Raw genomic sequence first — 27,500 nt, forward strand, 5'->3', positions numbered from 1 at the left:
AATGGCCCTCTCCATGGAAAGAGGCAAATGTAGTCCCTGTTCACAAAAAGAAGAGCAGAGCAGAAATCAGCAACTACAGACCAGTGTCACTCCTGTCAATCACTGGTAAGATCCTTGAGACAATAATCTCAAGACAAATGACAGATTTTTTTGACTACCACTCACTACTTTGTGATCATCAATATGGCTTCAGGAAAGGTTACTCTGCTGCTGATCTGTTGTTAAACCTCTCCACTAAGTGGCACCAGTCACTGGATGAATCCAAAGTCAGCTGTGTGGTAGCACTGGACATTGCTGGCGCTTTCGACCGGGTGTGGCACCAGGGCCTCTTAGCAAAACTTCAAGCACTGGGAATTGCAGGCTCTACGCTATGTCTCCTCAGTGATTACCTTCATGGTAGATCTCTAAGTGTAGTCCTCAATGGAACGGAATCAGCAAGGCATCCTATTGGGGCAAGCGTTCCACAAGGAAGTGTGCTGGGTCCACTGTTATGGAATGTCTACTTCAACGACCTTCTTCATCTCATCCCAGAATCACATGCATATGCAGACGACTGTACACTGACATTCACTTATCCAAGAGAAGAAATGCCAGCTGCTCTAAGCTACATCAATCACCAGCTGAGAGCTATATCAGCTTGGGGAAATAGATGGCAAGTAACATTTGCACCTGAAAAAACGCAAATGATGTTCGTCTCTAGGCACCATGATGGTAATGCTGGCACAGTAGTAAGGATGAATGGGACGATGTTGGCACCTGGAGAAGAAGTTGATATCCTTGGGGTGAAATTTGACTCCAAACTAACCATGAAGAACCATGTTGTAAATCTTGCAAACAAGGCAGCCAGGAAGCTTACAGCACTTCGCCGTATCTCGCATCTGCTTGACAGTAGGGGTTGCAAGATCCTGTACGAGGCACAAGTACGCTCACACCTTGAGTATGCTCCACTTTCTTGGTTTGCCTGCCCCCCCTCTCATCTGCGACTGCTTGACAGAGTAGAGAACAGAGCAAGACGTCTCATCTCTCGCCTGGACCCATCCTGGATAGATCTGTCATTTCAGCAGAGCCTTCAACATAGGAGGGATGTGGGTGGCCTTACTGTTATGTACAAGGCCAATATTGTCAAAATACCACACTTGGATCCACTTCGAGGACAGCGTGAAACAAGCTTTTATGCCACAAGACGGGCAGAAAGCAGCAACTTCACTCTGGCTGTACCCTTCTCCAGAACATCACTCCATCTGAGATCATACATACCCAGGATGACTCGAGTATGGAACACATTCGTACAGCATAATGATGTCAACGAGATAACGTCAGTTGATCAAATGAAAATGCTGGCCCACAGATGGCTCCAACTTCATCCTGTTCCCTACTTGTATGTCTCATAACAAAAATGCTTTCAAATGAGCTGATGTAGGTAACAGCTCTTAGCTTGCCAATAAAGTTAGGAATCCTTAACCTGTAAATAGCTGTCAATAAAGCTAGGGATCCTTAACCTTGTCAAACCCTGTGTAAAAAAAACAAACAAAAAAAAGAGAGAGAGAGAGACAGAGAGAGAGACAGAGAGACAGAGAGAGAGACAGAGAGAGAGACAGAGAGAGAGACAGAGAGACAGAGAGAGAGACAGAGAGTGAGACAGAGAGAGAGAGAGAGAGAGAGAGAGAGAGAGAGAGAGAGAGAGAGAGAGACCAACCTTGGCTAGCTGCAAGAACTGTCAAAACTGTCAGTGGTGACAATAAGGCAGGAGGAGGTGCATTTCCTTCTTAAATCGCTTGACCAAGAAAAGACTGTGGGCCCAGACAAGTTGAGCCCAAGATTGCTGAGAAGATGTGCAGACCAGCTAGCAGCACCTCTAACTCGCATCTTTCAGCACTGCCTAGTACAGTGTAAATGGCTCTCACTATGGAAAGAGGCAAAAGTAGTCCCTGTTCACAAAAAGAGCAGAGCAGAAATCAGCAGCTACAGACCCGTGTCACTCCTGTCAATCACTGGTAAGATCCTTGAGACAATAATCTCAAGACAAACGACAGCGTTTTGACTATCACTTACTACTTTGTGATCGTCAATATGGCTTCAGGAAAGGTTACTCTGCTGCTGATCTGTTGTTAAACCTCTCCACTAAGTGGCACCAGTCACTGGATGAATCCAAAGTCAGCTGTGTGGTAGCACTGGACATTGCTGGTGCTTTCGACCGGGTGTGGCACCAGGGCCTCTTAGCAAAACTTCAAGTACTGGGAATTGCAGGCTCTACGCTATGTCTCCTCAGTGATTACCTTCATGGTAGATTTCTAAGTGTAGTTCTCAATGGAACGGAATCAGCAAGACATCCTATTGGGGCAAGTGTTCCACAAGGAAGCGTGCTGGGACCATTGTTATGGAATGTCTACTTCAACGACCTTCTTCATCTCATCCCAGAATCACATGCATATGCAGACGACTGTACACTGACATTCACTTATCCAAGAGAAGAAATGCCAGCTGCTCTAAGCTACATCAATCACCAGCTGAGAGCTATATCAGCTTGGGGAAATAGATGGCAAGTAACATTTGCACCTGAGAAAATGCAAATGATGATCGTCACTAGGAACCATGATGGTAATGCTGGTGCAGTAGTAAGGATGAATGGGAGGGTGTTGGCACCTGGAGAAGAAGTTGATATCCTTGGAGTGAAATTTGACTCCAAACTAACCATGAAGAACCATGTTGTAAATCTTGCAAACAAGGCAGCCAGGAAGCTTACAGCACTTCGCCGTATCTCTCATCTGCTTGACAGTAGGGGTTGCAAGATTCTGTACGAGGCACAAGTACACTCACACCTTGAGTATGCTCCACTTTCTTAGTTTGCCTGCCCCACCTCTCATCTGCGACTGCTTGACAGAGTAGAGAACAGAGTAAGATGTCTCATCTCTTGCCTGGACCCATCCTGGATAGATCTGTCATTTCAGCAGAGCCTTCAACATAGGAGGGATGTGGGTGGCCTTACTGTTATGTATAAGGCCAATATTGTCAAAGTACCACACTTGAATCCACTTCAAGGACAGTGTGAAACAAGCTTTTATGCCACAAGACAGGCAGAAAGCAGCAACTTCACTCTGTAGATGAATGGTTCAGAGAACCGACATGTTGATAAATTAGACACATGTGCAACTCTTGGGTATCTTTATTGAGGATACCCAAGAGTTGCACATGTGTCTAATTTATCAACATGTCGGTTCTCTGAACCATTCATCTACAAACCTGTCAGACACTGCAACTTCTTGGGATCTTAATACTTGGGAATTCTTCGCTTGCCTAATTCTTGGGCACGACCTACTTCAACATTGAACAAATGTTACACGACCTATGACTTCTGCACCTCTCCTGCCAACGGTTTATAAGCTCCTTCTCAGCACGTATGCCATATTCTATTCAAGATTGATGGACTGACCACATCGACTCAAGGTTGAGGGACTGATTACCTCATTCTCCTCCTGTTCTTCAAGATTCTCCTTTGTATGGACTGATGAAGCCACTGTGTGGCGAAACGTTTCCTCAATAAAGATACCCAAGAGTTGCACATGTGTCTAATTTATCAACTTCACTCTGGCTGTACCCTTCTCCAGAACATGATGAGGCCTCAATAAGGAAGTTCATAAATGACCTAGAGATTGTTGACTGGCCTACAGAATTCTCCAAGGCCAATGGTATTGATGACTGGACAGACATTTTTCTTAACAAATTACTTAGACTATACAACAAACATTGTCCTATAAAAACGAAACAGATCACAAACAAACGGCTTGGTTGCCCATGGCTAACCAGCACCATTCTGAAATCCATTGACAAGAAACACCAATATGAAAAGCAATATAGACAGGGCTTAATACACGAAGATATTCTTAAATTGATATTCTTATAATTGAAAGAATTAAGAGTAAGACGGAGAATAGGATAGCAGATGAACAAGGAGGCTTTAGGAAAGGTAGGGGGTGTGTGGACCAGGTGTTTACAGTGAAACACATAAGTGAACAGTATTTAGATAAGGCTAAAGAGGTCTTTGTGGCATTTATGGATTTGGAAAAGGCGTATGACAGGGTGGATAGGGGGGCAATGTGGCAGATGTTGCAAGTGTATGGTGTAGGAGGTAGGTTATTGAAAGCAGTGAAGAGTTTTTACGAGGATAGTGAGGCTCAAGTTAGAGTATGTAGGAAAGAGGGAAATTTTTTCCCAGTAAAAGTAGGCCTTAGACAAGGATGTGTGATGTCACCGTGGTTGTTTAATATATTTATAGATGGGGTTGTAAGAGAAGTAAATGCGAGGGTCTTGGCAAGAGGCGTGGAGTTAAAAGATAAAGATTCACACACAAAGTGGGAGTTGTCACAGCTGCTCTTTGCTGATGACACTGTGCTCTTGGGAGATTCTGAAGAGAAGTTGCAGAGATTGGTGGATGAATTTGGTAGGGTGTGTAAAAGAAGAAAATTAAAGGTGAATACAGGAAAGAGTAAGGTTATGAGGATAACAAAAAGATTAGGTGATGAAAGATTGAATATCAGATTGGAGGGAGAGAGTATGGAGGAGGTGAACGTATTCAGATATTTGGGAGTGGACGTGTCAGCGGATGGGTCTATGAAAGATGAGGTGAATCATAGAATTGATGAGGGAAAAAGAGTGAGTGGTGCACTTAGGAGTCTGTGGAGACAAAGAACTTTGTCCTTGGAGGCAAAGAGGGGAATGTATGAGAGTATAGTTTTACCAACGCTCTTATATGGGTGTGAAGCGTGGGTGATGAATGTTGCAGCGAGGAGAAGGCTGGAGGCAGTGGAGATGTCATGTCTGAGGGCAATGTGTGGTGTGAATATAATGCAGAGAATTCGTAGTTTGGAAGTTAGGAGGAGGTGCGGGATTACCAAAACTGTTGTCCAGAGGGCTGAGGAAGGGTTGTTGAGGTGGTTCGGACATGTAGAGAGAATGGAGCGAAACAGAATGACTTCAAGAGTGTATCAGTCTGTAGTGGAAGGAAGGCGGGGTAGGGGTCGGCCTAGGAAGGGTTGGAGGGAGGGGGTAAAGGAGGTTTTGTGTGCGAGGGGCTTGGACTTCCAGCAGGCATGCATGAGCGTGTTTGATAGGAGTGAATGGAGACAAATGGTTTTTAATACTTGACGTGCTGTTGGAGTGTGAGCAAAGTAACATTTATGAAGGGATTCAGGGAAACCGGCAGGCCGGACTTGAGTCCTGGAGATGGGAAGTACAGTGCCTGCACTCTGAAGGAGGGGTGTTAATGTTGCAGTTTAAAAACTGTAGTGTAAAGCACCCTTCTGGCAAGACAGTGATGGAGTGAATGATGGTGAAAGTTTTTCTTTTTCGGGCCACCCTGCCTTGGTGGGAATCGGCCGGTGTGATAATAAAATAATAATATTCTTAAACACTATTCATCAGTTCTCACCAAAGTAATAAAGAAAGCCAAACAACTATACTACTCCAGTAGATTCACAGACACTAGAGGAGATAGAAAAAAGACCTGGAAAACACTCTCTCAGATTCTAGGGACCCACAAACTGAAAAAAAACAAGAATATTGTCCTAACTAAACCTAATGAAACACCACTACATCCCATTGACACAGCTAACAAGATATACGACTTCTTCTCAACCATAGGATCTAATCTCGCCAATAAAATCCCACATACTAATGCCCATGCCAGGGACTACCTAGATGGGAATTTCCCGAATTCCTTCTATCTTGCACCAACTGAGCCCTCGGAAGTCACCGAGATTATAAAGTCACTTAAAAACAACTCAGGGAATCTGTCTAATGTCCCACCATTACTGTACAAGCAAGCGGCTCATATCCTTTCGCATGCTATTTCATTACTTTTTAACAAGTCCCTAGAAACTAGCACCTTCCCGAAACTACTCAAGATGGCAAGGGTTACACCAATACATAAAGGTGGTGACCCTACAGACTTAAACAACTATAGGCCAATATCAAACTTACCATTGCTATCCAAAATCTTTGAGAAACTTGTGCACAGGAGACTATATTCATTTATAACAGCACAAAACATACTCAACCCCTGCCAATTTGGATTTAGGAAAAATAAAACCACTAATGATGCAATCATAAAAATGCTAGATCTGCTTTACACAGCATTGGAAAATAAGGAATATCCACTAGGAATTTTTATTGACCTAAGAAAAGCTTTTGACACAGTAGACCACCACATCCTACTCCACAAACTTGACCATTACGGTATAAGAGGCCATGCGCTTGCTTATTTCAAATCTTACCTTACTAATAGGTATCAGTATGTTACCATTAAAGACACAGCATCAACAACACGGCCACTTGATACTGGAGTTCCGCAGGGAAGTGTCCTTGGTCCCCTGCTCTTCCTCATATACATCAATGATCTTCCAAACGTATCCCAACACCTGAAACCCATTCTCTTTGCTGACGACACGACTTATGTCATCTCTCACCCTAATCTTGCCACCCTCAACACCATTGTTAACGAGGAGCTGATCAAAATATCGACTTGGATGACAGCCAATAAACTTACGCTTAACACTGACAAAACCTACTATATTATGTTTGGTAGCAGAGCAGGAGATGCACAAATTAACATTAAGATCGACAACACTCTAATTACCAGACATAATGAGGGCAAATTCCTAGGCCTATACCTTGACAACAACCTGAATTTCAGCACCCATATCCAACACATAACCAAAAAAAGTATCCAAAACAGTTGGGATCCTCTCCAAGATACAATACTACGTGCCGCAAAATGCCCTTCTCACACTATACCACTCACTTATTTATCCATACCTCACCTATGCTATTTGTGCTTGGGGATCAACTGCAGCAACACACCTAAAGCCAATAATAACCCAACAAAAAGCTGCAATAAGAATAATCACTAAATCTCATCCCTGGCAACACACCCCCCCACTCTTCATAGATCTAAATTTACTCCCTGTTCAGTACATCCACACTTACTACTGTGCAATCTACATCTACAGGACCTTAAACTCCAATATCAACCTTGACCTAAAACGCTTTCTTGATAGTTGTGACAGAACCCACAGGCATAACACCAGACACAAACATCTCTACGACATTCCCCATGTCCGACTAAACCTTTACAAAAATTCAATGTATGTCAAAGGCCCTAAAATCTGGAACACCCTACCTGAGAACTCTAGAAGTGCAGACACATTCATCACCTTCAAAACTACCATTAGAAAACATCTCATCTCCCTGATAAACCCCATCTACTAACTACACGAATACCACCTGGTGGTTCACACTTACACTCACTCACCCATTTGACCATAAACAGAAATATTAATCTCAATCTTAAAATAATGAATCCTATGATACTCCAATACTGAAACTATGTACTGTGCCAAAACAAAAGCATTCACATTGCTAAACTCACAAACTAGTATTTAGTCACTTAGCCATAATACCAACTTACCTCATAATTTGTAATATTTTAAAATAAAGAATTAAACTAAGTCTGCCCGAAATGCCTAGCCATGCTAGGCGTTCTAGTGGTACACTCTGTAATCATTATTTAACTACATGTAAACCACACAACAACCAAATTCTGTAAATTCAACATTGTAATCTTTATAGAGAATAAACTTTGAATTTGAACATCACTCCATCTGAGATCATATATATCCAGGATGACTCGAGTATGGAACACATTCGTACAGCATAATGATGTCAACTTTGGAGTCCAGTCCCTGGACCCATTATGTGCCTCTGTTATCTTTTGACTACTGCCCACAGGATGGGTATGGGGTGCATAATAAACATATTAAACTAACTAACTATCCGATTTTTACGTAATCTGATGACGTCGTTAACCGAGGGTCCACTGCATTTGTGCACAAAATATTCGTGAATTTTCAACATTCTCAAGGTTCTTGATCCCCTAACCCTTGCAAATTTGGAGTGCCACCTGTAATAATAAAAATAATCATAAACATAATAAATAATAATCGCTCTGGAGCGGTTTGTGTCGTATGTATTTTGTACAGGTTTGGTGGCTGATATTTAAATCACTCCAAAGTGATTGTTATTATTAATTACAGTGGACCCTTGGGTAACGACATTAATCCATTCCAGAAAGCTTGTCTTTAACCGATTTTGTCGTTAGCAGAATTAATTTTCCCCTTAAGACGTAATGGAAATCCAATTAATCCATTTCAGACACCCAAAAGTATTAACAAAAAATATTGTTTTTAAAGATCAAATATAGATATACATACAGAAAACAATGACAAATAAATATAAAGCACTAATAAAATGGATAAATGAACATTTAACATCACACTTACCTTTATTGACTCTTGTTGGTGTACTGAAGACAAGTAGGAGGCGAGAGGGAAATGAGTTTATTATGCTTCAATAAGATGCTAATATATCTATGGCTTATTTATCTATCACAATTCATCTAATATAACATAAACAATATTAATAACATAGAAACATGATATATACTCTAGAATGAATAAAATATGTCAATGTATGAGAGGAGTAAGTGGTGGAAGTATTGTTGTTGGGATTATAAGGGCCACTGAGAGAAGCCGTACATAGTGGTGGTGGAGGTGGCAGCAGAACCCACCAACAATATTCACACTTAAACAATGTATGTAATTTATAAATAAGAGATATTTAATTTTAACCTAGGTAGTAGGTTGGTAGACAGCAACCACCCAGGGAGGTACTACCGTCCTGCCAAGTGAGTGTAAAACGAAAGCCTGTAATTGTTTTACATGATGGTAGGAATGCTGGTGTCTTTTGTCTGTCTCATAAACATGCAAGCTTTCAGGTATGTCTTGCTACTTCTACTTACACTTAGGTCACACTGCACATACATGTACAAGCATATATATATATACACCCCTCTGGGTTTTCTTCTATTTTCTTTCTAGTTCTTGTTCCTGTTTATTTCCTCTTATCTCCATGGGGAAGTGGAATAGAGTTCTTCCTCCGTAAGCCATGCGTGTTGTAAGAGGCAACTAAAATGCCGGGAGCAAGGGGCTAGTAACCCTTTCTCCTGTATATATTACTAAATGTAAAAGGAGAAACTTTCGTTTTTCCTTTTGGGCCACCCCGCCTCAGTGGGATACAGCCGGGTTGGAAAGAGGGGGGTAAAGGAGGTTTTGTGGGCAAGGGGCTTGGACTTCCACTAAGCGTGCATGAGCGTGTTAGATAGGAATGAATGGAGACGAATGATACTTGGGACCTGACGATCTGTTGGAGTGTGAGCAGGGTAATATTTAGTGAAGGGATTCAGGGAAACCGGTTATTTTCATATAGTCGGACTTGAGTCCTGGAAATGGGAAGTACAATGCCTGCACTTTAAAGGAGGGGTTTGGGATATTGGCAGTTTGGAGGGATATGTTGTGTATCTTTATACGTATATGCTTCTAAACTGTTGTATTCTGAGCACCTCTGCAAAAACAGTGATAATGTGTGAGTGTGGTGAAAGTGTTGAATGATGATGAAAGTATTTTCTTTTTGGGGATTTTCTTTCTTTTTTGGGTCACCCTGCCTCGGTGGGAGACGGCCGACTTGTTGAAAAAAAAAAAAAAAAAAAAAAATATAAGTAAGTTTATTCAGGTATACACAAATACAGTTACGTACATAGATTATCATACATAGCAGCATGTGTAATGTACCTAGAATAACTCAAAAAAGTCAGAGTGACCTAGTTCCATTGGGGTCCTTTTATATTTACACTTATGTTTACTTTTTTACTTACACTTTTATATTTACACTTACCTTGGAGGAAATGCTAGTTTAATTAGTTAGTTTGATGGAGATGTTGGCAGAGGTTTAGGGTGGTGGAAGATAACAGGCTGGCATATGTTCAGCAGCCAGATACACATTCAAAAACAATGGAGAGTTACTTTTGTGTCTTTTTTTATCGCTTACTCGCTTAACATAACTTTGGGGTCCAGTCCCTGGATCCATTATGTACCTCTGTAATCTTTTGACTACTGCCCACAGGATTGGTATGAGGTGCATAATAAAGATATTAAACTATTACTATGTACTTGCTTAAGTTACTTGCTACACTGTTAATTCTACACTTTACTGCTGGCTGGCACTATAGCCTTTACTGATACCTGCTGCTTTAGTATCATACATATTGCAGAATCACTGAATCACTGCAGAAGGCACATTCTCCCCTCTCTCTTCCTCCTCCACTTTGGTACTCTGCTACAAGTTTTATCTTGAATTCTATTGCGTTTCTTTCCTTCTTTACCACAGGGCTAGCACTAGAAGCTTTCTTTGGGCCCATGGTGGCATATTTAGCAGTTACAAGCACTAAAAACAATGGAATACTACAAAATATATCGCATGCACGCATGGAATCGTCCTCCCTGGCTTGTAACCAATGGCACACCATGACTGTACATAGGCTCAGACCTCGCAGACACGTTTTAGGGACGAATGTCCTTAAGCGAGTTCTCGGGCATTAGCTGAGTCAATATTTTGACGCAAAAATGTGTTGCTGTCCGAGTTTTTCGTTACCCGATGACATCGTTACCCGAGGGTCCACTGTATTTTTATTATTACAATTGACATACCTTGTTCACTGAGCTTAATAATTTCTTAATTAAGCTGCCATGAGACACCAAAAATGTAAACACACACATGAAGACACCAGCTAACACCTTTACTGTCAACTTCTTTTATACTTCTTCCATTTTCCTCTTGTTTTCTCTCTTCCAAGTGCTGCTGCACTTTAACTATTGTGCACCCCATAGTACAAGATAGAGTTAGAAGTGCAGCAGCACTTAGAAGAGGAAAATGGAAGAAGTACAAAAGAAGTTCACAGTAAAGGGATTAGCTAGTGTGTTCATATGGGTGTGTTTACATCCTGTCTTTCATGGCAGCTTAATTAAGAAATGATTAAACGCAGTGAACAAGGTATGTCGATGGTGATAATAATAATAATAATAATGAATAATTAATAAAGTGTATGGTAGAGTTATAATTGAAAGAATTAAGAGTAAGACGGAGAATAGGATAGCAGATGAACAAGGAGGCTTTAGGAAAGGTAGGGGGTGTGTGGACCAAGTGTTTACAGTGAAACATATAAGTGAACAGTATTTAGATAAGGCTAAAGAGGTCTTTGTGGCATTTATGGATTTGGAAAAGGCGTATGACAGGGTGGATAGGGGGGCGATGTGGCAGATGTTGCAAGTGTATGGTGTAGGAGGTAGGTTACTGAAAGCAGTGAAGAGTTTTTACGAGGATAGTGAGGCTCAAGTTAGAGTATGTAGGAAAGAGGGAAATTTTTTCCCAGTAAAAGTAGGCCTTAGACAAGGATGTGTGATGTCACCGTGGTTGTTTAATATATTTATAGATGGGGTTGTAAGAGAAGTAAATGCGAGGGTCTTGGCAAGAGGCGTGGAGTTAAAAGATAAAGAATCACACACAAAGTGGGAGTTGTCACAGCTGCTCTTTGCTGATGACACTGTGCTCTTGGGAGATTCTGAAGAGAAGTTGCAGAGATTGGTGGATGAATTTGGTAGGGTGTGCAAAAGAAGAAAATTAAAGGTGAATACAGGAAAGAGTAAGGTTATGAGGATAACAAAAAGATTAGGTGATGAAAGATTGAATATCAGATTGGAGGGAGAGAGTATGGAGGAGGTGAACGTATTCAGATATTTGGGAGTGGACGTGTCAGCGGATGGGTCTATGAAAGATGAGGTGAATCATAGAATTGATGAGGGAAAAAGAGTGAGTGGTGCACTTAGGAGTCTGTGGAGACAAAGAACTTTGTCCTTGGAGGCAAAGAGGGGAATGTATGAGAGTATAGTTTTACCAACGCTCTTATATGGGTGTGAAGCGTGGGTGATGAATGTTGCAGCGAGGAGAAGGCTGGAGGCAGTGGAGATGTCATGTCTGAGGGCAATGTGTGGTGTGAATATAATGCAGAGAATTCGTAGTTTGGAAGTTAGGAGGAGGTGCAGGATTACCAAAACTGTTGTCCAGAGGGCTGAGGAAGGGTTGTTGAGGTGGTTCGGACATGTAGAGAGAATGGAGCGAAACAGAATGACTTCAAGAGTGTATCAGTCTGTAGTGGAAGGAAGGCGGGGTAGGGGTCGGCCTAGGAAAGGTTGAAGGGAGGGGGTAAAGGAGGTTTTGTGTGCGAGGGGCTTGGACTTCCAGGAGGCATGCATGAGCGTGTTTGATAGGAGTGAATGGAGACAAATGGTTTTTAATACTTGACGTGCTGTTGGAGTGTGAGCAAAGTAACATTTATGAAGGGATTCAGGGAAACCGGCAGGCCGGACTTGAGTCCTGGAGATGGGAAGTACAGTGCCTGCACTCTGAAGGAGGGGTGTTAATGTTGCAGTTTAAAAACTGTAGTGTAAAGCACCCTTCTGGCAAGACAGTGATGGAGTGAATGATGGTGAAAGTTTTTCTTTTTCGGGCCACCCTGCCTTGGTGGGAATCGGCCAGTGTGATAATAAAAAAAAAAAATAAAAAAATAATAAACAATTAATAATAATAATAAACAATTAATAATAATAATAATAAACAATAATAATAATAATAAACAATTAATAATAATAATAAACAATAATAATTAATAACAATAATAATCACTCTGGAGTGCTTTAAATGTCAGCAACCAAACCTATATGAAATATGTATTTATTTATTTATTTATTTATTTATATATTTATTACAATTTGAGCACACATACAGAGGTATGACATTTAAAGAGGTATGACATTTAAAGCAGTCTAGAGCGATTATTAATTATATTTTATTGTTGATTATATTTTTTTATTATTATTATTATTATTATTATTATTATTACCATCAACATACCTTATTCACCGAGTTTAATCTTTTCTTAATTAAGCTGTCATGAGAGACACCGAGAATGTAAACAAACATACGAACACACCAGCTAACCCTTTGACTATGAACTTCTTTTGTCCTTCTTCCATTTTCCTCTCTCTCCTCTTCCAAGTGCTGCTGCATTTCTATCTTGTACTATGGGGTGCACAATCAAATACAAATTTGTACAAATATGTATTCTCAGAGACTTTAAAAGCTAGTGTACTGAGTGGCTATAAGGAGGAGATTAATATGTGATGCTGAGACACTGTGCTGCCCATTTCCGTGACCCAAGTTCATATGTGGCATACATAAGAACATAAGAAAGGAGAAACACTGCAGCAGGTCTGTTAGCCCATACTAGGCAGGTCCTTCAGAGATCCATCCCACTAATAGAATATTTGCCCTCATAAGAACATAAGATCAGCATACAATGCTGACTTGTCAGAGAGCCTGGAGTTACCTGGAGTTTACCTGGAGAGAGTTCCGGGGGTCAATGCCCCCGCGGCCCGGTCTGTGACCAGGCCTCCTGGTGGATCAGAGCCTGATCAACCAGGCTGTTGCTGCTGGCTGCACGCAAACCAACGTTCGTGCCACAGCCCGGCTGGTCAGGAACCGACTTTAGGTGCTTGTCCAGTGCCAGCTTGAAGACTGCCAGGGGTCTGTTGGTAATCCCCCTTATGTATGCTGGGAGGCAGTTGAACAGTCTCGGGCCCCTGACACTTATTGTATGGTCTCTTAACGTGCTAGTGACACCCCTGCTTAACTCAGAGATGTCTGTAAATGAGTACATCGGTAAGTGAGGAGAGGCTGTATATAGAAAGCCGCTTGTTATGCAGAGCATTCTGGGCAAATTAGGTCAGTTTTCTCCCGGGATGTGATCCACACCAGTCGACTAACACCCAGGTACCCATTTTACTGATGGGTGAACACAGACAACCGGTGTAAGGAAACATGCCCTATGTTTCAACCCTCACTGGGAATCGAGCCTAGACCCTCACTGTGTGAAGCAAGAGCTTTTACCAACAGGCCATGGGCCAGTGTATCCCTCCGCCTGCATTACAGGGAATACAAGTCAAGGAACTTTAACCGTTCCCAGTAATTAAGGTGTTTTATCATACTTGTGTGTGTCATGAAGGTTCTCTCTACATTTTCTAGGTCAACAATTTCACTTGCCTTGAAAGGCTTTGTTATTGTGCAGCAATTTTCTAGCCTAGATAGAACAAGTGATCTGCAAAGCGTCATCAGGAAATTTGGAGACTGTGAAAGCTAGTGTACTGAGTGGTTGTAGGAAGGAGATTCAGATGCTTGACTCTGAGATGCTGTGCTACTCGTTCATGACCCAAGTTCTTGTATAGTATACAATAACGACTCGTCAGAGAGCCCACCGTAACTCAGGGTTGTCGATAAACGAGGACCTCGGTAAGTGAGGAGAAGCTGTACTCTGTGTCCTGTTTGTTAGGAAATTATAGATCCATCTACCAACTTTTCTTGTTTTTTCTTTATCGAACATTTTGAGCACTATTACACTATGTTTACACTTGTCAAAGGCTTTCACAAAGCCTGTGTATACATATGCGTTTTGTTCGTCTTCTAAAGCATCCAAGACCTTGTCAGAGTGGTCGAGTAGTTGGGACAGGCAGGAGCAACCTGCTCTAAACCCATGATGCCCTGAGTTGTGTAATTGATGGGTATCTAGATGGGTGACAATCTTGCTTCTTAGAACCCTTTCAAAGATTTTAATGATATGGGCCTGGGGCAGAGTGCATGGGCATGTCATTTCTCTCTTTTTTGAAGTCATTTGGCATCAGGATAACATCAGATAGGTTTGAGTCTACCAAATTTTGTGTCTCACTCATAAAAAATTTATTTACATCTTCAACTCTCAGTCTGGTTAGCAGCTTGCTAAAAACCGAGTCATACTGGAGTAAGAATTAGGATTAGTCTGCCCGAAATGCCTTTACATGCTAGTGTCCTTCTTCATAATAAATATTTTATAATATGTAAACCACACATTGTAAGCTTTGCAAGGAAATAAACATTTTCATTTCAAGTAGGGGTCCAATACTGGATGTTGCTCTTGACCTAGATTTGGCATAAAACAAGAAATATTTTGGGTACCAATCAATTTCATTTAGGACTTTTAGTTCTTCCTGCGTTTCTTGTCTCCTGCAAGATTCCTTTAGCTTAAGTTCGATATTTGCTATATCTCTGACCAGTGCCTTCCTTCATATTACAGATATATTGGCCTCTCTCAGCCAACAGAGGAAGGCTTCTAGACTTACATGAATTGTTAACCAAAATTCCATGAAGTGAACTTTGGTTCAGTGAGAGATCACTGTACCCTATATATTGTATTGTAGCTATGTTCTCCTTAATTAACATGTGTGATATACATTAATTAAACAGTGTTTAACTATTTGTAAGTGGAAAACAATACTGAATGTAAAAATATTAAGTAAATAGTCTTCAAAGTAAATGAAATTAAGGGATATTATACCTCAGGGACACATCTCCATTTATAAGATGGGTGTCAATAGAAAAAAAAAATCAGCAATGCATTAGTGTTTCAAGTTGGGGCTAAACTGTATAAACATTTGGAGTGCTTTGTTAGGATGAACAATGGATTTAAATAGTTTGAGACCTATTGCAAATTTTAACACATTCTTAAGTGCATTGAGCATAACGCTCGTGTTGTATATTACCTGATTATGAGTGGACCATCAATCTTGGTACAGCCAGTAAGTTTCTGAGCTTTGGCAATTGTGTTCACTAACTGACTTGGACAGGTCTTGGCACATGGCTCTGTCAAAGATGAAGCACTTAATAAATAGAAGCAGCACTTAAGTCACTTCAAAGCTAAGTTTACCAAAGAAAAGCTTAGTAAGCATGAAAGACTGGCTCAACATGAACACAAAGTTATGCAGAGGCCACCTGTAGAAAAGTGTAAGTGGTACAGACAGTACTGCAAACCTGAATGAAGGAGATTATTAATTATCCTGAAGCTCAGATTATAACAGATTTTTTTTTTTTTGACACCATTGATTTTTGAGATTAAGCTTATTTTGAAACCCAGCCCAATTTGAAAGTCAAGTCTAAGTTATTTCTTTACTATAATTTTACCACTGAATATATCATTGCTTAGTTAATCTTAAATTAATTTTAAGCCTGCCCATAATGCTCTGCATACAAGGGGCTTTTGGCATGTTACACTTAACCACTGTATTTCTTTGTACTTCTATGTATCATGTCCAAATTAATAAATAAATAAATAAATAAATATAGATGGGTGATATTTGGTTGTGCATGCAGAAAAACATGATTATACAGAGCATTTCAGGCAAGTTTAAGCCTACTTAAGACTATATATAAGGGCATTAAAGGTATACAAACAACAAATTTAGACATTACTACCACCCACTTTCCCTCAAAATATGACACACAACAGATGATTATTCATGAGCTTCAAGAAGTAAAAGGGAGAACCTATGATGAAAGATGACAGGGGAGGTAAGAGAAGAGCATTATCGGCATAACAAGAGAGAAGGACATGACCCAGCTGACAAATTTCCAGAGACTTGGGGTGTATTTGAAGGAAAAAATAAATGCCCAATCATACTGACATTCAAGACAGAAATGGTACAAAACAAGATCTTGCAGCAGAAACCACTGTTAAAGGGCCACCAAAAATACCAGTGAGTATACCTTGACTGCAACAGAACACAAAGAATGGGAACAACTGAGAAAGAAAGAAAGAAGACACCAGAAGAAGAAGAAAGGGAGACAGGTCAGGCACCGACAGACAGGCATATGCAACCTTGGGGGGAACACAACAAGCAACTGCTCACAGAACCACCCACACAATCCTCTCAACATTCAATTCATGAACTTGAGTTCTCATTGCAGTGGCTATTTGCAGTAATAGTTTCGTAATCTAATTCCTAAATATAAATTTCATCTGAAAAATAACTAATTCAAAGATGGGAGCTGCTCAATTAGGGAAACAAAGTAGGTACATGTTTACAATGGTATTACTTAATGACAAACAAAACAAACAAGCAGGCAGCCTATCTCTTTAAAGCTACAAACCATCAATCATGGACAAAATAATATGAACACCTGCTGACTGAACTGCTGAATGACTGAATAGTCAATTTAAATGTTTTAAAGTAATGGTTGCAATGTGTAATTACAATTCTGGTTTACTAAGTACAACAAAAGCCACTATCACCCCAGGGCATTTCGGGCAGACTAATCCTAATACATAGAAACTACTTAAAACTAGACAGATAATAGTATATAGTAACTACATGTTAAATGCATTATCTTCTAAGATGATAATGCACCAATTCACACCGCTAGAGTTCAAAATTGGCATGAACATGAAAGTGAAGTCGAACACTTGAATTGGCCCCCATAAATGCCGGATCTAAATATTATTGAGCATCTGTGGGGTCAGTTGGAATAGCAGGTCAGGAACTAATTTCCTCCACCATCATCTGGAAGATTTTGAGCAAGTTTTGCTGGAGAAATGGCTCAAAATTTCCAGGGATACTGTTCAAATGCTATACGAATCATTTCCTCGATGAACTGGTGCTGTTTTAGCTGCAAATGGAGGCTCAACTCCACACTGAAAATAAAGAAGTTACATAACAATGTGTTCATATTATTTTGTCCAACCTCCTGTATGAATGCAAGTATCTGAAAACAAGAAAGGAATAATTACAAGAATTTTTCAGCATAATTAATTATTGGAGGTAGTAGGCTGGTAGACAGCAACCACCCATGGGGGTACTACTGTCCAGTGGTAGTAGGAGGGTAGACAGTAACCACCCATGGAGGTACTACCATCCTGCCATGCGAGTGTGAAGCAGAAACCTGTAATTGTTTTACACAATGGTAGGATTCCTGGTGTCCTTTCTTGCTGTCTCATAAATACACATGAAAACAGGTACAGTGGAACCTCAAAAATCGAACGTATCACATATCGAACGTTTCAAAAATAAGACCATTTTTTCGGACAAACTGTGTCCCTATTATTGAACGCGCCCCTATTTTCGGACCGCCGGGTACGGGACCTGTCCGCTGGCCCGCTCTGTCCGTGTCCCCGTGCAGGCGCCATGAGCAGTCTAGCTTTGTTTATGCTTGAGTGAACACTAACCTGCGATCTCATTCACATATTTTATGATTATTTAATTGTGTTTAGTGCTTGTGGGGCAGTGAAATAAGCTGCCATGGGCCCAAAGAAACTTGCTAGTGGTACCCCTGTGGTAAAGAAAGTGAGAAACACCATAGATGTGAAGAAGGAAATAATACAGAAGTATGAGATCGGAGTGAGACTTGTTGAGCTTGCCAGGATGTACAGAGGACTGTGGACAGTTATTTGTGATTCAGAAACAGACGACTATGGACAGTTGTTTTGTGAGACAAACAGATGACTGTGGACAGTTATTTTGTGAGACAGAAACAGATGACTGTGGAGTTATTTTGTGAGACAAACAGACGATTGTGGACAGTTATTTTGTGAGACAGAAACAGAGGACTGTAGACAGTTATTTTGTGAGACTGGGGTCCATTGACTCAAGCTGGTCCTAGTGGTATTAAAATACAGAGAAGGGAAGCAACCCCAGAGAGGGCTTTGATACTGGAAGTCCTCATGGAGGGAGATTCTCCTTCCAAACATTAACCCCAACTCCCTCTCTCCTCCTCCCTATCTTCCAGATGCCATCACCAATCTTCAATAAAGGTAAGTAAAAATTTTATTTTATATTACTATACATAATTAAAGACTATAGCATTTGTTGTATGTAAAACTGTAATTAATCTCTACAAAATGTATTTTTTTTTTGTGAATATTTTTGGGTTTCTGGAACGGATTAATTGTATTTCCATTATTTCTTATGGGAAATATTGCTTCGAATTTCAGACTTTTCGAATTTAGAACTAGCTCCTGGAACGGATTAAGTTCGATTTTTGAGGATCCACTGTACATCTTGCTACTACTACTTTCAACAAACAGCCATATCCCACCGAGGCTGGGTGGCCCAAAACCAAAAGTTTCTCCTTTTAAATATAGTGATACGTACATACAGGAGAAGGGGTTCCGATCTCCTTGCTCCCAGCATTTTAGTCACCTCTTATGACACACACGGCTTATGGAGGAACAATTCTGTTCCACTTCCCCATGGAGTATCTTGCTACTTCTACATACACTTAGGCCACACTACTTATACAGTAGGGCCCTGCTTTATGGCGTTCCACTAATACGGACATTTCAAATTATGACCAAAACTCTCTATATGGCTCCCCCCACCTGACTTTCTAATATGGTGTAGCAGAGGCACCGGCAGCAGAGGCAGCGGCAGCAGAGGCAGCGGCAGCAGAGGCAGCAAGCTCTGTCATTTTTCTCACATGCAGAGCCCATCAACGCTTCTATGATGGCCTAATTGCAATCATAACTGCACTAACATACGTAGAATCCAGCATGACCCAAGATAAACAACAGTGATACCTACAAACCAAAAAGTTACCGACTGAAGCGAAGACTGCCCCACAAACTCCAAGCACAGCCCTGCTGCCAGATGACTACCTACTCCAAGCTCTTAACTTAGTTTCTTCATCTAACCACAGTAACTCCTGTACTATGAGACCAACTCATAGAAGAAGCAGCACTAAGAACAGCAAGGCAGCACCTAGAAACCGACTATTCCATAAGACAACCCAGCAGAACGCTGGTTCTCCATCCACCCCCCTTCACCACCCTGAGCGACACATCAACAACAAACATGGCCGACTCCCCCTCACCCACCAACCAAGGCGACTCAGCTACAACACCAACCGTGACTGACTCCCTCTCTACATCTACTACCTTCATAAGATTTAACCCATCTGATACGCTCCCAGGTATGACTAATGATCCTGACACTCTAAAGAATTACATCACCACCCTAACGGTGGATAACTTGAATCTTCGTGCTGAAAATCTCTCTCATCGCGCAACAATAACAAACTATGAATCTAAGATCAACAGCCTTGAACAACAGCTAACATCAACTGGCACAACTGATTTTGGCAAGACCCTCCAATCAGTCACAGCCAGTCACACAGATCAAATAGCTTCCCTAAACACAAAGATTGAAGATGCCATCAAGGACTGGAAAATAAATATGGATACCCAATTGAACAATTATTTTGTTTACCAAGATGATAAGGAAGAGCAAGATAAGCTAACTGATGCAGTAGTGATTAACAGTCTACTCTTTCCTAGTGAATTAAACCATACCAACTGCAAAGCTACAACTCTCCAGATCATACAAGACCACCTACATGTTAGTGTGCCAATGTTGGAAATAAAAGAATCACGGTTACCAGGGAACCAAGGAAGAAAAAGTGTTATGCTAAGATTTTACACACAAGACAGAAAAAAAGATCTAATAAGTTCATCTATTAAAGCAAAAAAAGATATATACATAAATGAGTGTCTCACAAGAAAACGACAGAACCTCCTGTACAGAGTGAGAAAACAAATGTGAGAATAATGATAAAATTCACCAGTGCTTTGTACGTGATGGACAAATTCTAGTAAGAAAAACAAATGTAGGCCGTGTGTACTATATTACAAATGAAAACAAACTAGCAAACTTCCTTCATGATGCAAACATTACAGAATCTAACTGATATTAGTGACCAAATCATTGTACTATGTTAGTGTATGTTATTATACGATTATTGAATTAATCCCTGTACTATCACCTCCTGGATAGTATTTACTACCTCATTATCCCACGTATCCCACACAGCTCCTTGTGTGACCCAATTTGTGTTATCTTCCCAGATTTCCCATTCACATTTTATTACTTGTTAGTAAAGATACTCTTTAATAATATCTGTATTACCATTTATTCCTACTTAAGCACTGTTATAATTCTCTTATAATCTTGCCTAATTTTCCTTTTGCTCCCAAACTACAAATAACAAACTAGTGTATGTTCCTACTACACTCCTGTGCAATTCCTTATACTATCTTCCACTAACTAGTATCAACTATCTCAAATATTTCTTTAGTGATATTAATTGCTCAAACTTTATGCTATAAGGCAAACCCTACTCTCAGATTAGTTTCATATCATAGTGTCAATCTATTTAAAGGTTGTTTACCACTACTTAATTTAGTCCCTTTTTACATTTCTCCTGAAATAATTATCTATACAGTGGACCCCCGCATACCGATGGCATCACATAACGATTAATCCGCATACCGCTTGCTTTAATCGCAAAAATTTTGCCTCTCATACCGCTTAAAAACCCGCTCACCGATTTTCGTCCGAGACGCGTCCAATGTGCGCCCTCAGCCAGCCTCACATGTGCCGCCGGTGGCATTGTTTACCAGCCAGCCTCCGCGGTAACATCCAAGCATACAATCGGAATATTTCGTATTATTACAGTGTTTTCGGTGCTGTTTCTGGAAAATAAGTGACCATGGGCCCCAAGAAAGCTTCTAGTGCCAACCCTACAGCAATAAGGGTGAGAATTCCAATAGAGATGAAGAAAGAGATCATTGATAAGTATGAAAGTGGAGTGCGTATCGCCGACCTGGTCAGGTTGTACAAGAAACCCCAATCAACCATCGCTACTATTGTGGGCACCAGAAAGGCAATCAAGGAAGCTGTTCTTGCCAAAGGTTTAACTGTGTTTTCGAAACAAAGATCGCAAGTGATGGAAGATGTTGAGAGACTCTTATTGGTGTGGATAAATGAAAAACAGCTATCAGGAGATAGCGTCTCTCAAGCGATCATAAGCGAAAAGGCTAGGAAGTTGCACGAGGATTTAATTAAAAAAATGCCTGCAACTAGTGTTGATGTGAGTGAATTTAAGGCCAGCAAAGGTTGGTTTGAGAGATTTAAGAAGCGTAGTGGCATACATAGTGTGATAAGGCATGGTGAGGCTGCCAGTTCGGACCACAAAGCGGCTGAAAAATATGTGCATGAATTCAAGGAGTACATAGAGACTGAAGGACTGAAACCTGAACAAGTGTTTAATTGTGATGAAACAGGCCTGGTTTGGAAGAAAATGCCAAGCAGGACCTACATTACTCAGGAGGAAAAGGCACTCCCAGGACATAAGCCTATGAAAGACAGGCTTACTTTGTTGATGTGTTCCAATGCTACTGGTGATTGCAAAGTTAAGCCTTTATTAGTGTATCACTCTGAAACTCCCAGAGCGTTCAGGCAAAAGAATGTCCTCAAGGAGAATTTGTGTGTGCTGTGGAGGGCAAACAGTAAGGCATGGGTCACTAGGGACTTTTTCTATGACTGGTTACACCATGCATTTGCCCCCAATGTGAAAGATTACCTAACTGAAAAGAAATTAGAACTTAAGTGCCTCCTGGTGTTAGACAATGCCCCTAGTCATCCTACAGACGTGGCAGAGCGATTTTATGGGGACATGAAATTCATTAACATCAAGTTTTTGCCTCCTAATACCACTCCTCTCCTGCAGCCCATGGACCAGCAGGTTATTGGAAACTTCAAAAAACTGTACACAAAAGCTCTGTTTGAAAGGTGCTTTGTAGTGACCTCAGAAACTCAACTGACTCTAAGAGAGTTTTGGAGAGAGCACTTTAATATCCTCAATTGTGTAAACCTTATAGGTAAGGCTTGGGAGGGAGTGACTAAGAAGACCTTGAACTCTGCTTGGAGAAACTGTGGCCAGAATGTGTAGACAAAAGGGATTTTGAAGGGTTTGAGGCTAACCCTGAGAGGATTATGCCAGTTGAGGAATCCATTGTGGCATTGGGAAAGTCCTTGGGGTTGGAGGTTAGTGGGGAGGATGTGGAAGAGTTGGTGGAGGAGGACAATGAAGAACTAACCACTGATAAGCTGATAGAACAACTTCAAGAGCAAGAGGCCAGACCTGAGGAAACTGGTTCAGAGGAGGGGAGAGAGAAATTGAAGAAGTTGCCTACTACAAGGATTAAGGAAATGTGTGCAAAGTGGCTTGAAGTGCAAACCTTTTTTGATGAAAATCACCCTCACACAGCTATTGCAAGCCGTGTTGGCAACCTGTACACTGACAATGTTGTGAAACACTTTAGGAAGTCATAAAGGAGCAGAGGTACAAGCCACTATGGACAGATATGTTGTGCGAAAGAAATCCAGTGACTCTGAAGCTGGTCCTAGTGGCATTAAAGAAAGAAGGAAGTAACCCCAGAAAAGGACTCGACACCTCAAGCCTTCAATGGAAGGATTCCCTTCTAAACACTAACACTCTCTCTCCTCCTCCCATCCCATCAATCATCACCAGATCTTCAATAAAAGTAAGTGTCATGTAAGTGTGCATGCCTTTTCAGTTTGTGTGTATTAAAATTAACATTTCATGTGGTAAAAAAATTTTTTTTTCATACTTTTGGGTGTCTTGCACGGATTAATTTGATTTCCATTATTTCTTATGGGGAAAATTCATTCGCATACCGATTATTTCGCATAACAATGACCCCTCTTGCACGGATTAAAATCGGTATGCGGGGGTCCACTGTATACCAATACATTGTACTGCCCTTTATTCAGTAATTGCTATGCTCCTAGTTCTAACAACAATTAAAGGGCTACTTTCAGGAGATATAATATTTTTTTCCCTCTTGTCCATATAGTCACATTTATTATATTCACTAGCTCCTTTATTTTGGCTGTACATATCTACTGTGTTCATAAACTCACATTTGTTAAAATAATTAAGGTGCTATTAGATGCTTAAGTGTATAACTGAATTATCTATTCTGTAATAATCTCCTTTTCTTTTATATTTTTACAAGTTTTAGAATAATTACAGAGTCTTATGAATAAGTCTAGTTGTAGATTCAATATAAATCTTATATTTTACTCAGAAAATCTAGTTTGAAAAATCACTCATCTTATAATTACAGGCATAGATCCTGATGTAAACTTTTACTAAATGAATTACACAAATCAAACAGCAACTGTAATTACTATACAGCAGACCAAGCAAAGACATTACTCAGTGCAAACAATAACAACCATCTTTAACTACAATGTCAGATCCTTGAGCAAACATTATGATGACCTCACAGCATTACTCAATTCCCTTCATTCCAATATATCAATCATCACACTCACAGAAACCTGGCTTAAGCCTGATATTACAGATGTCTATACCATTCCTGGCTACATGGCCATACACAACTGTAGAACAGACCAGCAACGGGGAGGAACAGCTATGTACTACTCGAATCAACTCGAATGTATCAATAAATCTTGCACAAGGGACGAACATAGTGAATATACCATAGCCAAATTTAAATCAAAAGACCTGCAAAAACTCCTTACAGTTATAAACATCTACAGAGTACCACAGTCAAACATTTACCACTTTAGTGAAAAACTAGGAAATATGATTACTGATGCACACATGAATAAAGACCACCTACTACTAACAGGAGATTCCAACAAACATACTGCACAACCAGGACCCACAAGTAACCAAATTCACAAACACAATGAGCAACTGCCTGTTGTTACCAGCAATATCTAACCCTACAAGAATCACCGAGCCAAATATCTCCTTAACTGACCACATCTGGACAAACACCATATCCCCTTTAAAAATCAGGCATAATCACAGACAACACTACAGACCACTACCCAACTTTTCTCAACTAATCTGGGCAAGCTGCCACAAGACATTATTAAAGTAACCTTCAGACTACATAACGAGACAGCAGTTAACAACTTTATAGCAGCTATGAATAACATCGATTGGCAAAATAAGCTCAACACATATACAGATATGAATGTATAAATTTTCTAAAGAAAGCCCAATGCCTCTATAACAGACATTGCCCCCAAAAAACTAAACAGATCACAGCAAAGAGACTGAATAATCCCTGGCTAACACCAAGCATCTTCAAATCCATTAACAAAGCACAAATATGAAAAACAGTATAGAATGGGTCAAATAACTAGACAACAGTCTAAACGTTACCCGTCAGCTCTTACCAGCCTGATAAGAAGATCTAAAAAATTGTATTATGAAAACAGGTTACATAACATCAAAGGTGATAAAAAAAAAAAAAAAAAAAAAAAACTGGAAAACTATCTGAAATTCTTGGTACTAAAAAGTAATCCAAAAACAAAACAATCACACTAACAAAATCAGAAGAAACCCTACTCACACCAACTGAAACGGCAAACAGACAATGTTTTTTTCTCCACCACAGGAAAAAATCTAGCGAACAAAATACCAAGCGCAAACACCCGTCCATCAGACTACCTCATAGGTACCTACCCAAATATGCTATTCCTAGCTCCAACCAACCCAATTGAAGTTACGCTCATCATAAACACCTATAAAAACAAGGCAGGAGACAAAGAACTTGCCTGCTTTTATGTACAAAAAAGCTTCAAGTATTGTCACCAATTATTGCAAAACTAACAAATCCATTGAATCATCTACCTTCCCAACAATCCTCAAAATAGCGAGGGTAACTCCGATCCACAAAGGTGACCAAGCTGACTTGAATAACTGCAGACCAATATCTAACCACTGCTCTCTAAAATCTTTGAAAAATTAATTCATAGACGGATCTATTCCTACCTAGTCTCACACAACATATTAAACCCTTGTCAGTTTGGATTCAGGAATAATGAAAGCACAAATGATGCCATCATTATGCTAGAACTAATATATACCGCACTCGAAAAGAGAGAAGTCCCACTGGGCATTTTCACTGATTTACATAAAGCTTTCGATACAGTCAACTATGAACTGCTGTACTCCAAACTAATGCACTATGGTATCAGAGGCCACTCCCTCAACTACCTAAAATCATACCTTAGTAACAGAACTCAGTATGTGTATGCAAATGGTGCAAACTCTTCCACCCAACCAATCACAGTAGGAGTCCCACAAGGAAGTGTCCTTGGACCACTCCTCTTTCTCATCTACATCAATGATCTACCAAATGCATCACAGCTACTCAAACCCACATTATTTGCAGATGACACCACACGTGTCTTTTCCCACCCAAACACAGTCATACTAGCAAACACAGTCAATGCCGAATTGCAGAAAAAATCTGCCTGGATGATGACAAAAACTTACCCTGAATACTGATAAAACCTTTTTCATTCAGTTCGGAAACAAAGCTGTAAATGATCCACTTAACATAACACTAAACGGATCATCAGTCACAAGACTAACAGAGGGAAAATTCCTAGGTATCCACCTTGACAGTAGCCTTAAGTTCCAGACACACATACAACAAATCACCAAGAAAATCTCTAAGACTGTAGGTATACTATCAAAGCTAAGGTACTATGTTCCACAATCAGCTCTCCTGGCACTGTACCATTCACTCTCATACCCTCATCTCGCCTATGGAATTTGTGCATGGGGATCAACATTCAATCACCTAAGACCTCTAATAACCCAGCAAAAGGCAGCAGTAAGAATGATAAATTCCCACTCCCGCCAGCATACTCCACCAATTTTCAAAAGTCTGAATCTGCTCACCATTAAGAACATCCATACTTATTCATGTGTCTACTACATACACAGAACAATACACGCAAATATAAACCCTCCACTCAAACTTCTCCTCACCAACCTTAACAGGACACATGACAATAACACAAGACACACATCTCTTTTTGATGTACCTCGTGTCCATATTGCACTGTGTAAAAACTCTATGCATATAAAGGGCCCCAAAATGGAATTCATTACCAGAAGATATTAAAGTAACCCGGTCTGAAATGTCCAAGTGCCGCGAGCACATAAAGCCTCCCACACACACACACACACACACACACACACATTCTGAGTCAGTGTGGAGTTGTTTCTCTGAGTGAACATTACCCTGCAAGGTCATACGAAACATTTCGTAATAATCCATTGTTTTTTGCGTGTGGCTGCTAAATAAGCCACCATGGGCCCAAAGAAAGCTCCTAGTGCCAGCCCTTTGGTAAAGAAGGTGAGAAACATGATAGAATTCAAGAAAGAACACGTAGCAAAGTACCAAAGTGGAGGAGGAAAAGAAAGGGGAAAATGTGCCTTCTTCAGTGATTCAACGATATGTTTATTCTGAACCCTATTTTGACACTGGAATATTCTGAGCTTTGTGTTAAATTGGCCAAATTGCCAATTTCCGATCAATTTATTGGGTAGTTGAAACAGTTGACTGGGTGATTTCTTGTGTTCAATCGATAAAATAGAATACTAGCGAAATAGCTAAGAATTTGGTCGACTGGAATAATGTAACTGGCCTAAAATGGGAGTCAAAGTCGGCAAAATTGCTGATATATAAATACTGTTGATGCAGCAAAATTTGTGAGAGAATAATTTCATTAATTTTCCATCAAATTTCGTATTTTTTGTTTTATTACCTTCAGAAAAAGATTCTCTACCATTTGATGAGAATATTTTTTTTTTTTTAAATTCTTGGACTGGCTATCACTCAGATTTGGCCTGTGGACCCTCAAAGGGTTAAGTATGCATGTCTAAGTATTTTCTCCTTTCTTTAATACATATTATTAAACAAACATACCAACCAATTGAAAACTTTGTCCCATCTACTTTTAACATCTCAGTTATAATCCCATCTACCTGAAGCACTTCCC

The 27,500-nt window shown here is 40.3% G+C and overlaps 1 protein-coding gene across 2 annotated transcripts in view; it reads right to left on the reverse strand.

The window, feature by feature from the left end:
• LOC138852395 (insulin-like growth factor 1 receptor) overlaps positions 1-27,500 on the reverse strand; it is a 448,761-nt gene that overhangs the window by 28,122 nt on the left and 393,139 nt on the right. For both annotated transcript variants that reach the window (XM_070082796.1, XM_070082795.1), the window contains one exon: positions 15,573-15,672. In XM_070082796.1, the coding sequence (XP_069938897.1) occupies positions 15,573-15,672 (100 nt within the window). The remainder of the gene's footprint in view (positions 1-15,572; positions 15,673-27,500) is intronic.

The sequence above is a fragment of the Cherax quadricarinatus genome, chromosome 8, assembly GCF_038502225.1.
Source record: "Cherax quadricarinatus isolate ZL_2023a chromosome 8, ASM3850222v1, whole genome shotgun sequence".
NCBI lineage: Eukaryota > Metazoa > Arthropoda > Malacostraca > Decapoda > Parastacidae > Cherax > Cherax quadricarinatus.